Source organism: Chaetodon auriga, chromosome 12 (assembly GCF_051107435.1).
Source record: "Chaetodon auriga isolate fChaAug3 chromosome 12, fChaAug3.hap1, whole genome shotgun sequence".
NCBI classification, from domain to species: Eukaryota; Metazoa; Chordata; class Actinopteri; order Chaetodontiformes; family Chaetodontidae; genus Chaetodon; species Chaetodon auriga.
The window spans coordinates 20355550-20368901 of record NC_135085.1 but is presented as its reverse complement, the minus strand read 5'-3'; the positions used below and the strand labels follow the sequence as shown (position 1 = coordinate 20368901).

At 43.2% G+C, this 13352-nt stretch overlaps 1 protein-coding gene across 2 annotated transcripts in view; it reads left to right on the top strand.

Moving 5' to 3' along the window:
* The window catches only part of LOC143329071 (retinal-specific phospholipid-transporting ATPase ABCA4-like), a 36791-nt gene extending 23831 nt beyond the window's left edge, over positions 1-12960 (top strand). For both annotated transcript variants that reach the window (XM_076744747.1, XM_076744748.1), the window contains exons 29-50: positions 251-423; positions 901-1025; positions 1115-1213; positions 1668-1949; positions 2125-2157; positions 2245-2350; positions 2434-2508; positions 2828-2997; positions 3134-3311; positions 3401-3516; positions 3648-3795; positions 5950-6073; positions 6304-6433; positions 6571-6691; positions 7365-7427; positions 7802-7908; positions 8887-9028; positions 9336-9470; positions 9767-9870; positions 10081-10173; positions 10320-10569; positions 12094-12960. In XM_076744747.1, the coding sequence (XP_076600862.1) occupies positions 251-423; positions 901-1025; positions 1115-1213; positions 1668-1949; positions 2125-2157; positions 2245-2350; positions 2434-2508; positions 2828-2997; positions 3134-3311; positions 3401-3516; positions 3648-3795; positions 5950-6073; positions 6304-6433; positions 6571-6691; positions 7365-7427; positions 7802-7908; positions 8887-9028; positions 9336-9470; positions 9767-9870; positions 10081-10173; positions 10320-10569; positions 12094-12210 (2891 nt within the window). In that variant the 3' untranslated portion in view covers positions 12211-12960. The remainder of the gene's footprint in view (positions 1-250; positions 424-900; positions 1026-1114; positions 1214-1667; positions 1950-2124; positions 2158-2244; positions 2351-2433; positions 2509-2827; positions 2998-3133; positions 3312-3400; positions 3517-3647; positions 3796-5949; positions 6074-6303; positions 6434-6570; positions 6692-7364; positions 7428-7801; positions 7909-8886; positions 9029-9335; positions 9471-9766; positions 9871-10080; positions 10174-10319; positions 10570-12093) is intronic.
* The last annotated feature ends 392 nt before the right edge of the window (positions 12961-13352 follow it).

Below are 13352 nucleotides of genomic sequence, written 5' to 3'. Positions count from 1 at the left end.
CTTCATTCATTGAAGCTTTTCCTGCCTGCTTGCAGTGCTTTCAGTTCAGATTCATTTGGTCACATGTGTTATCTGTCAGCTGCATAGAGAAAATCAGAAAGCTCAGGTGAGGTTTGGTGCCTTACAAGTAGAAGTGCTGACCCCAGGTCTGCTCCTCCAGCCTGCTGTCACTGCCTCTCCAGATAATCCTTTGTCTTCTGTAGATGCTTCATGTGCAGAGCTTTACGGTTTGCCTTCTTGCTGATTGCAGAACACAATGGCGTGATGCAGACCAACGGTATTACCCACGGTGCATCAGACAGCAGTGCGGGAAGGGGCTCCCGGCAGGTGAAAGGGGCCACTCTGATCCTGAAGCAGTTCCACGCGCTGCTGGTGAAGAGGTTTCACCACGCCATAAGAAGCCAGAAAGACTTCGTGGCACAGGTGAAGTGTTGACAGCTGGTCTAGGCGATGCATGGACTGAATAATTCTTTATAATTTTAATTAAAAAAATCAACCGTTCATGTGAAGATTTGCTGCTTCTCCTTTTAATTGGTTTAATAATTTGTATTTATTTTTAATACTTGTGACATTTGGACAAACCTTGTCAAACATTTGGGCTCTGGGTAACTGTGACGCCATTTCTCATTTTTTTTTTTTCAATCAATTGATTAATGGAGGAAAAACTTCACCAACTGCAACAGTAAAATCATCAATCATCAAAATGATATATAACACAGTTACAGGAGACAGTTTTCTGCATTGAATACTTTGACTTTTAATACTTAAAATACAATTTCCTGATTATACTAGTGTTTGTAACTCTTTCAGTGCAGTGCTTACTACTTTGTATTTTTTAAAGTGTAGTATTAGTGAGACATGTACTCACTGCTTGCTTCCTTGTGTTTTGGGGGATTTCAGATCGTCTTTCCTGCCAGTTTTGTCCTGATAGCTCTGGTCTTCACCATGATCGTCCCTCCGTTCGGAGAGTATCCAAGTCTGACTCTGAGCCCCTGGATGTACGGACAACAGTTCACCTTCTTCAGGTCAGACCTCAGGAGCGACACGTGACGTCTTGTGCTCATTCTGTTGGTGGTGATTATGGCTCTAACTTGATTTTCTCGTCCTTATTTAGTAACGAGCAACCGTTTGACCCCAAAATGAAGCACTTCACAGAGCGCCTGCTGCACAGACCAGGCCTGGGGACACGATGCATGGAAGGAGAACCGCTGGGGTGAGAACCAGGACAGGACCAGTAACATCCAGAGTTAATGCAGACAAAGAATGTTGAAGTACAGATTCGTCTGAAAACGTCAGTTTGAACATCCGCTGTGCTCTCACATCATCATTAAGGCGTCACATCAACGGCTGACATACTTATCCAAGATATGATCTGTGGTCCACAGCTGCTGTATCAATACCATTAATCAGTCAGCATCAGAATTACTCAAAAAAACCCTTAATATTCTGAAATGGGTCATTCTGCATAACGAGTTTCTTTTGGTATTTTATTTTGATGCGAATACTCTTGTACTTTGAATTCTTCACTGTGGGATTGCTTTGTTTACTTGAGTAAAAGACCTGAATCCTTCTTCCACCACTGCTGCTCATGACACAGATGCCAGCTGCTTGTAGATTCATACATTTCCACGCTGATTCCTTTCACCTTTTTGCTCCCCTCCCTCCAGAATGCCCTGCAGTAACAGCACATCAGGGTGGGAGCATCCTGACGTGTCCCCCGTGGTCAGCAACATCCTTCAGAGTCCAGAGTGGAACCAGAGAAACCCGTCTCCTTCCTGCCAGTGCAGCACCAGTAACAAGCTCACCATGATGCCCATCTGCCCTGCCGGCGCTGGAGGCCTGCCCCCTCGCCAACGAATCGAGACCACGGGGGACACAATGCTGGACCTGACGGACAGGAACATCTCCGACTACCTGGTTAAAACTTACCCCAGTCTCATCAGGACCAGGTAGGGTTACAAGCAGTTTATAAATGACACCAACAGGAGGAAATTCAAGAGTGCTAATACCCTCAAAGGGCTTAAAAATGCTCTAAAAAAGTTATGATTGCGCCGCAAGTGACTGTTTCACCACTTTTTTTTTTTTTACCTCCCTGCCTGATTACATTCTGATTTCGTTTCACAGTCTGAAGAGCAAATACTGGGTGAATGAACAAAGGTAATAATTTGCACCTCGGTCAGTCCTCGCCTCGCCCTCTTCTGTAGTCGCTGCAGGACGCTGAGTGTGGATGTTCTCTGTCCTCAGGTATGGAGGTCTGTCAGTAGGAGGACAGCTTCCCATCCTGGACGTCAACCCCAAGGACATCCAGAATGTTTTCCACCAGCTGGGGCGAATGCTCAACATCACAGCGGTACTCGCCTTTGCTTCGTTCACAATGTGTGAAGTGTGTGTGTGTGTGAGTCAGGTTATTATAATGAGCGTTTTCTTTCACAGGGTTACTACTCTGGACTTGCTCTCAGGGAGATTGGTCCTTTCTTACGATACATGGAGAGTGAATTCAATATCAAGGTAGGTGTGGGTTGGATACAGGGGTGGGTTTTGTTCCACAAATAGCACACCAAAAGCAGAAACGGTGTGCAAACACTCATTGTGGTTGTTCTGACACCGATCACTGGCTTTGCTATCACAAACTCTCAATTTATAAAGTCTGTTCATGTCACAGGAGCGCTGACTGATGGTTTAATAGCCTTGCTTTCCACTTAAAGTAATGAAGGTTTACAGCATGAGGAAGGTCAGCGTGTGAGCTTCCGTACTGTCGATCAGCACTGCAATTATCAAGTCAGAAGGTTGTGAAATGTGTTCAATTAACTCCACTCTCCTCTGTCAGGTATGGTACAATAACAAAGGCTGGCACGCCATGGTGGCCTTCATGAATGTGGCCAATAACGCCATTCTGCGGGCCTTCCTGCCTACATCCGCCAAACCTGTCCAGTTTGGCATCACCGCCATCAACCATCCTCTGAACCTCACCAAGGAACAGCTTTCTGAAGTTACAGTGTGAGTGTTGCTCTTGTATTTATTTATCAGGCTTCAAAGTGTATTTCATTAAAAATTACAGTTATTACAAAAGATATGCACACAAAGACATTCACATATAAGATCGTACACTGACTCTTTCTGCGTCCTCCTTCAGGCTGACCACTTCAGTCGACGCTGTGGTGGCGATCTGTGTTATTTTCGCCATGTCCTTCATCCCGGCCAGCTTCGTCCTCTACCTCATCCAGGAGCGCGTGACCAAGGCCAAGCACCTGCAGTTTGTCAGTGGGGTCAGCCCTTTAGTGTACTGGGTGGCCAACTTCTTCTGGGACATGGTAAATGAAGCAAAATGTGCATCCTCTTCAAACTAAACTCGATCAGTTTGTACAGTAACTGATTCCTCTGTTCATTTTCTCACATGAAGGTTAACTACTCTCTCAGCACTGCAATGGTGGTCGGCATTTTCATGGCTTTCGACAAAAAGTGTTACACGTCACCGTCCAACCTGCCGGCACTCGTAGCACTGCTTCTGTTATACGGGTAAGGCTTTGTTTAGTTTCACTTGTTTTTCACCTCATAAATTAAAACAATAAGCTACAAAGAGAATATGAAAGACAATATTTAGAAATATTTCTCTGTTCTCTCTGTTCTCCGGCTCTGCTGCCTGACAGGTGGTCAGTGACGCCCATGATGTATCCCATGTCCTACATATTCAACATCCCGAGTACTGCATATGTGTCCCTGTCCTGCATCAACCTGTTCATAGGCATCAACAGCAGCGCCATCACTTTCATCCTGGAGCTTTTTGAAAACAATCGGGTAAGGACATGTTGACTGTAAACTACTGCAAGAAAGAACTCTCCTTACAACACACACAGACTCTAATCTACTGCAGATATGCATATTTGATTACATCAGGTCTTATATTCATCAGTTCCTCCTTTTTCATAAAAGGCAGATTACTTTTTGTGTGATGCTAAGACTCAACAACCCATGAGGGACAAAGAGGCAAACAGTTGATTCTAATGATTCATGAATGTAGAGATTAAAGCAGCACTGAGTGTTTGACAGCTTTGGGAGTAACAGACCAAGCTGTGATCTGGTCTATTTACACAGAGCAAAATTAGCATTCATTTGAAATCCTGTTTCTGGAGAGCTGACAATGTAAGTCCAATATTCACTCTCCCTTTAAGCTCTGCTTTGGGCTCCACCAGCTCCTGGGGGAAATACAGGGCTCTTTAGCAGCTACCCACTACGTCCACCAGCTAGTTTGTTGCTGTGTCTGTCTGCTGTTTGGTGCAGAGCAGGTAGCATCCAGTGCTGCAAACGATACATTACACATTTCCCCATAATCTAAAGACATTGATCAGTGCAGCTTTAAAGGAGCACAAATCTATATTTTTAATATAATCACTGGATCAAATGACTATTTGTTTTGGACTTTCGTTTAAAATGAATGCTCATGTTGCTCTGTCTGCTGTTTGTGTTAAGACAAACGTATTATGTTTTCAGCTTGTTCTGCTGCCCCCATGTGGCAAAAAACCCCAAACAATTAATGCAACTTTAAGTTGAGTATGGTCAGGAGGTTTGACTCCTTTAATGACTCATACGGGGTCGTTGCTTCGAAGTAAATCCAGCACTGAACTGTTCGTGTGTTCAGTTTTAATGTATTGAATGTCTCTTTGGAACAACATCAGGACAATCTCAAAGCAGACTGGCAGGAAAAGGACAATCAAAATTAGCTTTGGACTCAAGAGACCCGTCTTTACTTTTAGTACGCTCTGCAGCTGCTCTTGCAACGTACGTACTCTCGCATGCAGCCTGTGTACAACAGGGACATACTACTTCGCGTCGTGACCTTTGACCCTCTTGCTCATACATCTGTTGCCATCTGTAAAGTGAAATTTGAAGTAAAAAGAAAAGGCTCTGTATGAACCCTGCTCTCAACAGCTCAGTCGATGTTGCATCATGCAGAGGACTGTAGGTAAAAATTGCCAGAAAAACACGCCAGCTTGCACACAAAATGTGACTGGATACAGTTGGACATCCTGATATTTTTTGGAATACTGCATTTGACGTAGTGCACATTGGGACATTCTCCATCTTTGGCACACGAAATAACATCAGAACATGCAGAAACCTTTTCACACATTGCACAATAAGCACAGCGTGCACAATACCAGGATCCTGACACTGATAAGCAGCTAAATGGAATTCAGCCACCATTCATTTCATTTACACCAGCTCTGTTTCTCTCATCTGACACAAACTATACTGCCAACATTTGTACTGTAGATGCACAGATGAACACTGATTAATATTGTGGTGCAGCTGGGGAAGCAGAAGGGCTGACGGGAGGACGAGCTGCAGGTGAGCGGGGAAGGGAAAGGTAAGGATCGGACGACCGCCAGCAGTCACTCTGTCAAGTGTTTGAACAAATCCGGTGTGGGCATCAGAGTCTTTTCAGGAAATCCAACACCAGAGAGGCAGGCAGAAAAGGGCACAGCTGCTTCTGTCAAACACGTTCTCTTTGCCAGATGCTTTTCTTCATCGCACATCTGTACTCCTCTGCTCTGCTCTCACTGATGAATCCCTCCTGTTACATTATGTTTCCAAGAGTCTAAACTTGGAGCTTCTTCGTCACCGACAGCAAATCACAACTTTCTGCACTTCTGTGATTATTTGTCTTTGCATTTCTGAACAGCTAACTTGAATGCACTTTTGCATGCATTGATTGGTCTTGTTTGTGTGAGCTGGTCATGCTTTGGTACGGAGCAGAAAATGTCATGAGATATTACAGATCAAATGCTGAGATGATGATGCAGCAACGCAAAATATTCAGTGAGTGCAGGCTGAATTCAGTTTATTGCTCTGTTTGTGTGAACTGCAGACTGTATGGTGATGTGTTCCTGCCCTCAAGTGAAATGTGATGCCTCTGTGTGTGTGTGTGTGTGTGTGTGTGTGTGTTGTCAGTCTCTGCTGATGTTCAATGAGTGGCTAAAGAAAGGCCTGCTGGTGCTCCCTCACTTCTGCCTGGGGCGAGGGCTGATAGACATGGCCATGAACCAGGCTGTTACTGATGTTTATGCCAGATTCGGTAAGTACGCTTTCCATCATTATTCCATGATATGCAGCACATATGACATCTCTGAAAATATTTCAAATGATATCATCAGAAAATGCTGATGATAGGTGATGTTTTCCAATGGGAGTGGTTTACTAAACTTTACAAAATCGTAGCTTTAGTTGTGCTGATTAAAAATAAAAAATACTGACTTTGAACTGAACAAAGGGTTCATTTTCAGTCCAGACCTCATCTGTTTTCAGGTGAGGAGCACATACAGGACCCTTTCCGGTGGGACTTCGTGGGGAAAAATGTGGCTTTCATGGCCGTGGAGGGCTTTGTCTACTTTATTCTCAATCTTCTGATCCAGTACCGGTTCTTCTTGGACCACTGGTAAGCGACTGGCTTGACCTTTCCTTGGAAACTTGACCAGGAACGTTCTTTCCCGCGGATCAGATCATATGAACAGATTAAGTGCAGCTCTGTTGTACTAGATGCTGCTCCACAGATGCTTTTCTTGCACTCTTCAGGTTATCAGACTACAAGCAGACTCCAACACAAGACGAGGATGACGATGTGGCAGCAGAGAGGCAGAGAATTTATGAAGGCGGGAGCAAGACAGACATCCTGCAGATCAGAGACCTCGTGAAGGTATCAGACGCTCCTGAGCAGAGCTGAGTCTTTGAAAGAGTCAGGTTGTCCTAAACAGAGATGCAAACTTTTTTCTTTTGTAATTCTGAATTGCTTTATTTGCATCTATGAATTGCTTCATGGGCTGGCTCAAAATAAGACATAGCCTGGACATAGAATGACAAAACAGAAGATCATTCATAAATAAGCGAGTCCCTGACGAGCCTGCTTACAATGATATCGTGTGACAGACAATATTTCATCAGCTCAAGGTTTTCAGTTTTCTCAGAAATGAATGAATGAAAAGTTGCTTTGGCATTAAGACACGGTCTGAAATAAGTGGTCAGAACAGCGTCATGTACTTTCACTATTTTGTTCTATTTGCATAAATTATTTTCAGATATCGGGTGGAGGATATTACAGTTTTTTTCAAAGTCAGTGGCAGGGTAACACACATTTTCTGAAATAAAATATTAGATTTAACCCCTTCCCACCTCAGTAACTTTCATACTGTCCCTAACAGCACATGAAGAAAAGATAATGGAAATAAATGACCAATATGTAAAAATGAAAGACAACAAAAGCATATTTTACCGTTTCTCATACTGCTTGTTTACCTCTAAGTGTGCAGTTTTGTAAAAAGCACCACACACACAGAGTAAGTTATTATTGCTTCCCTGCCTTCTCTGCACAGACGTATGTGGGCAGGAAGAGGGCAGCTGTGGACCGGATTTGTGTCGGTGTCCCTGCAGGAGAGGTAAAGTCACTGGGTTCATTTACACCGACAGCTACGACTGCCTTTTTTTATTTGCATTACTCAAGTTGTTGTCTAAAGTAAGCCTACGCACTCATTAAGATGCCACGCAGACTGTGAGAGATTCACAGAATATGCAGTAGTTGTCATTTGCCATCATGGTGAATAATGGAGAGAAGGACGTATATCTTTACTGTATGTGTTTGTTTCTGTTCTGCTGTTCTTTATCAATACACGCGTGTTCAAGGTCATTTCTAGTCTCTCAAAGTCTTAAAGGGATACCAGTTGTCATTCTCTGTACTAGTGAGTGTGCTTCAGCAGTATTTCAGCAGACTGCGTCCTCTTTTCGAGAGCCTGATTGTCTTTTGTCCTCTTAGTGCTTCGGTCTCTTGGGAGTTAATGGAGCTGGAAAGACGACGACCTTCAAAATGCTGACTGGTGACACTGATGTCAGCTCCGGGGAGGCGACTGTGGCCGGTTACAGGTACATAAAGATCAGTCAAAAACGTCCCCGGTCGATAGAACACAAACTCTGTTCAGGTCTGGATCAGGTGGTATTTGTAAAATGCTTTTGGTTTACCCTGCACGCAGTTCCAGATGGGAGATGAGTAGAAACAGTCCAGTGAGTTAGAAAGTTTAAACACGGCAAGGTCAGTCTGACATTATTCTGTTTGATGACACTATGGGACTATAAAACCAGCCCATGTGGTTCGCTGGAGAGGGAAAAAAGCTACGAACCGGGGCTTGATCGACAATTAGTATTTGAAGTATCAAATAAAATCCAATTTTAATGCCAACGAGTTCAACATAATCACTCAGAATTCTTGTCAGGGTGAATCAGCCCCTCAAACTGCATTTAAATGATTGCTGGACACTAAAACACTATTAAAATCCAGATAAATGAAAGCCTGGGTTAACAGCTATTTAAACCAACCATCTGTGCTTCCTGACCTTTTTAGCATTTGTGACCCCCTCAAGATAGAGTAATATGCATTTGTGACCCCTCCTCACAACTTCTGGCCTCTGTGTGGACGTGATTTATGAGCAATTCGACCTAAAACTTATTTTTCCTTTTCAGATTCTTTAATTTGAAGGATTTTTTTTTAAGCCAAAAGAGGTGAAAGTATTATGTCTGTCACAAAAATGTAAAAATAAGCCAACAGTAATTAAAAAAAATATATACAATTTTATATAACTGAAGTATATACATGTAATTTTTAATATCTAGTGATCCTACTGATTTCTCTTGCTTGATCTATTAAATGACAAAAACAAATGTGTCCTTTAAAGGAATACATTTCAATTATTAAGAAGATTTGAAGTCATTTTTTGCTCATTTTTTGCATAATTTTGTTCAATCAGCTTTCTCTCTGTCTAACCCCATGCAGCAGTTTAATTTGTGTTAATGTTTTTCTCATGTTATTTGCTCATCACAATGAATGGCGCCTGTGTTGTTTTGCAGCATCCTGACAGAGATTCTGGACGTGCACCAGAACATGGGCTACTGCCCTCAGTTTGATGCCATCGATGAGCTCCTGACCGGCAGGGAGCATCTGTACCTTTACGCTCGTCTCAGAGGGGTACCCGAGTCAGAGATCCCCAGAGTGAGTCGGACTCCAGCTGCTTTATATTCTGTATTCTATATTCTGTCTAAAGATGCTTCACTCTGCTCTCTTAGTGAAACTACTGTTTGGCTCATTGAGAGCATTCTGGCTGTTTTGTTAATTTTGGCTTTGTCTTTTTACTGTTGCTCTGTGTTTGCTAATGTTTGTTTTCTCCTTTTAATTTTGCTGTAACATTGCTATGAAGGGCTCACTTAACAGTAGGGGTTGCCCATCCTAACAATGTAAGCACTCAGTCACTTCTGGATGGATGTGCCAACTTAATGCATGCTTGCCCTTCCCCCTGTAGGTGGCGGAGTGGGGCATCCAGAAGCTGGGTCTGACAGAGTACGCCGGCCGCTGTGCAGGGACCTACAGTGGAGGCAACAAGCGCAAACTCTCCACAGCCATCGCAATGATTGGTTGCCCAGCGCTGGTGCTGCTGGTGAGTTAGCCAATGACGAGGAGCTCACGAGCCCATTGTTTGGGTTTTTGGGTTTTATGCAGGGATTTATCAATGAAATGGTCTATGGATCCAGATGGGAGGCCATATGGGTTCAGTCAAGCCTGGCCTCGAATGTTTTATACATTGGCAGGCAACTGCGCAGTTCAATTCAAACTGGCATAAATCTGAGATTTCGCCATATGCTGATAGAGATAAGGATTTGGTCTCCGTTCATATGGAATTATGTGCTCAGAGAGTCAAGTTTGCTGTTTGTTTGTGCCTGTGTGTGTGTTCAGGATGAGCCCACGACGGGGATGGACCCCCACTCTCGACGCTTCCTGTGGAACGCCATCATGAGTGTCATTCAGGACGGCAGGGCTGTGGTGCTAACATCGCACAGGTTCGACATGTAATAATTAAAGTCATCCACTGCGCACATCTGCTGCAGCAGCTGATCAAACACAGTTCACTCATCTGCCAACAACTGTTGATGAAATCACGACCAGACTGGCTTGATTTTATCACAGATCAGTGAAATTGTGATTTATTGCTCATTGATATGAAATAGCGGCAGTAAAAATAAAGATGGATTATGGCTGTTTTCCACCAGTATGGAGGAGTGTGAGGCCCTCTGCACTCGACTGGCCATCATGGTCAATGGGACCTTCAAGTGTCTGGGTACCATCCAGCATCTCAAATACAAGTAAGAGCCTTTCGGTACTTTAACACGCCTGTGCAACGTTTTGAGTAGAATTTAAAAATCATGAAGCTCAACCTGTAACCACAGTCAAAACCAAAATGTATCCTGAAAAATGTCTAATATCTTAACATCGTGTTTCCTCCATCCAGATTTGGTGACGGCTACGTGGTGACCATGAAAATCAAGGCAGCTAAAGCGGGCTCGTCTCCAGATCTGGAGCCCGTCGAGAGCTTCATGGAGAGCTGTTTCCCCGGCTGCGTTCAGAGGGAGAAGCACTACAACACGCTGCAGTACGAGATCGCCTCCTCCTCCCTCGCCAGGATATTTCAGCTGGTGGCGGCCAATAAAGACAGGCTCAGCATCGAAGACTACTCTGTTTCCCAGACAACACTGGACCAGGTGGGTAAGAACAGAGACGATGAGAGGAGGGGAAGTGACCAAAGAGTCTCATCCTGTGTTCAATAAATGGGAGGGATTTTTTACTGACCTACTGCCACTATTACCAAATAACCCCCTAAAAAAACTGATCTTATATTATATGACTGTTTCCTTCAGGCCTTTCTGATAGACAGCCTGTAGGAAGTCAGGTGACGCAGTGTAAAGAGGGACCAAGTCTATATAGTGAGCAGGAGGTGGTGGATGAACGGATCAAACCGAGGATTTCCACTCAGGGGATTGGGGTTTGTGTCCAACATGAAACCAGAAGTGAATGCTTACTTTTTATTTTTGGACTTAGTTGACGTATTATTTCCAGTTTTCAGTTGCAGTTTGGCTCATGGTTTGGATTAAAATAACAAATCAACACTGACTTCTGATTTCATATTGGACAGAAAACCCTGAAGGCAAACGGCTTAAACGGGTGAATGGAAAGTGCAGTTAATGCAAGATACAACACTGACATCACAATCAGACCCCCCCCATGTGTGATTGTGTGTGGTTGGACATCATTTATTCCATCTCAGTGTCAATAATTTAGCACTATTTAGTTGTAAATATTTTCCAGTTACGATTGACAAGTCTATGTGCAATGATCACAAAAAAACAAAAAGTAACGGCTGTTTGAAGTTACAGTCAGGCGTGAGGTCTCCTGTAGGTTTAATCTTGAGATTACGAAAAAGTTTAGGTTAATAAACAACTTTGTAGGTTAGGTTAAGGCAGGAGTGTCAAACTGATTTATGTGCCACATCAGCATTATGGATATCTGTAAGACTGTATAAATGTAAGTCCTCCTTAACGCATTGTTACATAACTGTCTCTGCATTTCATTATTATTTATTCAAGTGCAGAATTTTTGGCTGTAGCTTTTGTAAACATTTTGCTGCGATTTAATTCTTGGACGATTTGATGTTTTTCTCGAAGGCTAAATTTAGCATACTTAGCTCAGTGTTTGGTGTCAAAATGCCAACGTAAATTGTTTTCCTTCATCACTGACGCTGCCTCGTAACAAAGAAGACATACCAGTTTTTCTCCTTGAAACACAAATATGGATTAGCTTTTTCTCTTCTTGGACATTTTGAGATTATTTGTAGATCTTTTTCAAGTTTTTCAAGTCGCTTGTTAGAAAAGTGCTTTTTTTCATTTCGCGGGTCACAAAATCAAGATGCATTGTGGGAGATGTAGTTTATGGGCACTGTAAAGCAGCATAGACTTTTGTTTTAAGCCTTTTAAGCTTAAGTTTGACACCTGGGTTAAGGTTTGCTAGCTTATCCAAAATGGTCGACGAGAACGTGTACCAGGCACACAAACACTCAGTGTGCAGGACATAAGACGGCGCCTCCTGGGTACAACAGAAAGTTTTTAGGGAGTCCCTGACATTTTTAAAATAATGTTGCTTGAACTTTTTGCTTGAAATCAGTCAATCATGCTTACAGTCCAGACCGGATTATGGTCATTGTGTACTGAATCAGTTTTGCTGTTGTGCAGGTGTTTGTCAACTTTGCCAAGCAACAGACAGGAGAGGACGAGGACACGACGTTACACAGACGGACAGCAGGTGGAAGAAAAGACATCAAGATCTCACCGGTGCAGAGGAAAACATGAACTTGTTGCCTGTAAATGTACAGGAACGCGGACGTAAAGGCGTTACTCTGCGGGGCGCTAACATAACTCCACATTCCACAATTAAAAAGCCACTTTTAATATTTCACGAGCCAAACTGCTCTGAAGAGTAGAGACGAGCCTGGCCAGTTACCTGCCAAAGGGAATCAGTTCGCTTAGCCACAAACTCAACAAGCTTTTGGCTGCAAACAGGAGCATGTCTGACACATCACTTAGACCTGAAATCATATGTGTGTTAGCAGCAGAAGCTGATCCAGAAACAGCTGGTTCTTCATCTGAAGAACGGAAAAGAAATCTATTTTTGCTTAGACTGACTGGCTTGTATGAATTTGTACATATTGTAAGTGTAATGAAGACTAAAGCACCTTAGAAGCAGTATTTTTTTTTTAATGTTTACATTTTCACACTCACCTCAATTTCATGTGACAGGTAAACAAATGTCATTTAATGGTTATTTTCCAAAACATATTTACTATCACTTCCATTCCTTTCAGTTGTACATTCACGCATTTCCTTGTCTGCCATGTTATGTTGTTGTCAGTGCAAAATATTCCTCTGAAAGAACTACATTTGAGAAGAAAAAGACGATTAGATGACTAAAGCTGTAGATAGAGGAATCCTATTTTGTATCTGACTGAATTAAAGTTGACCATGCTTTATATTTCATGCTCTGCTCACTAGCTGATTTGTACTGCATCACCCAAATAAAACAGTCCAAAGTTTCATAATGTACATGTGAAGTGCAGAATTTTATTCCAGCCCTCCCCTGCTACGGGATGCTACTTTTTAGTGAGACGAAGAGTTGAGAGGCTTTCCACTCCTACAGTTACTCCACTGACGAGCTCAGAAAGCTGCTGCAGGTCAGCGGAGTGGCTGAGCGATAGCTTTGCATCGGGGCCAAGGCGACACTGTGCTGAGTGGCTCGTCACAACCTGGATTTATCTGACACACAGTCCAATTACCGTTATTCTGCCGCAAGAAGTGGTGTCATCGCCTCAGGCCGCCCACCAGCCTGAATTTCATTGGCTACCTCAAAGAAACTGAGGGATGATGGCACTGGACAATTCGTGGCTGCTAATGAATTCTCTTGTGTGGACCTCACGCTCCTCGTCTGCCCATATGGT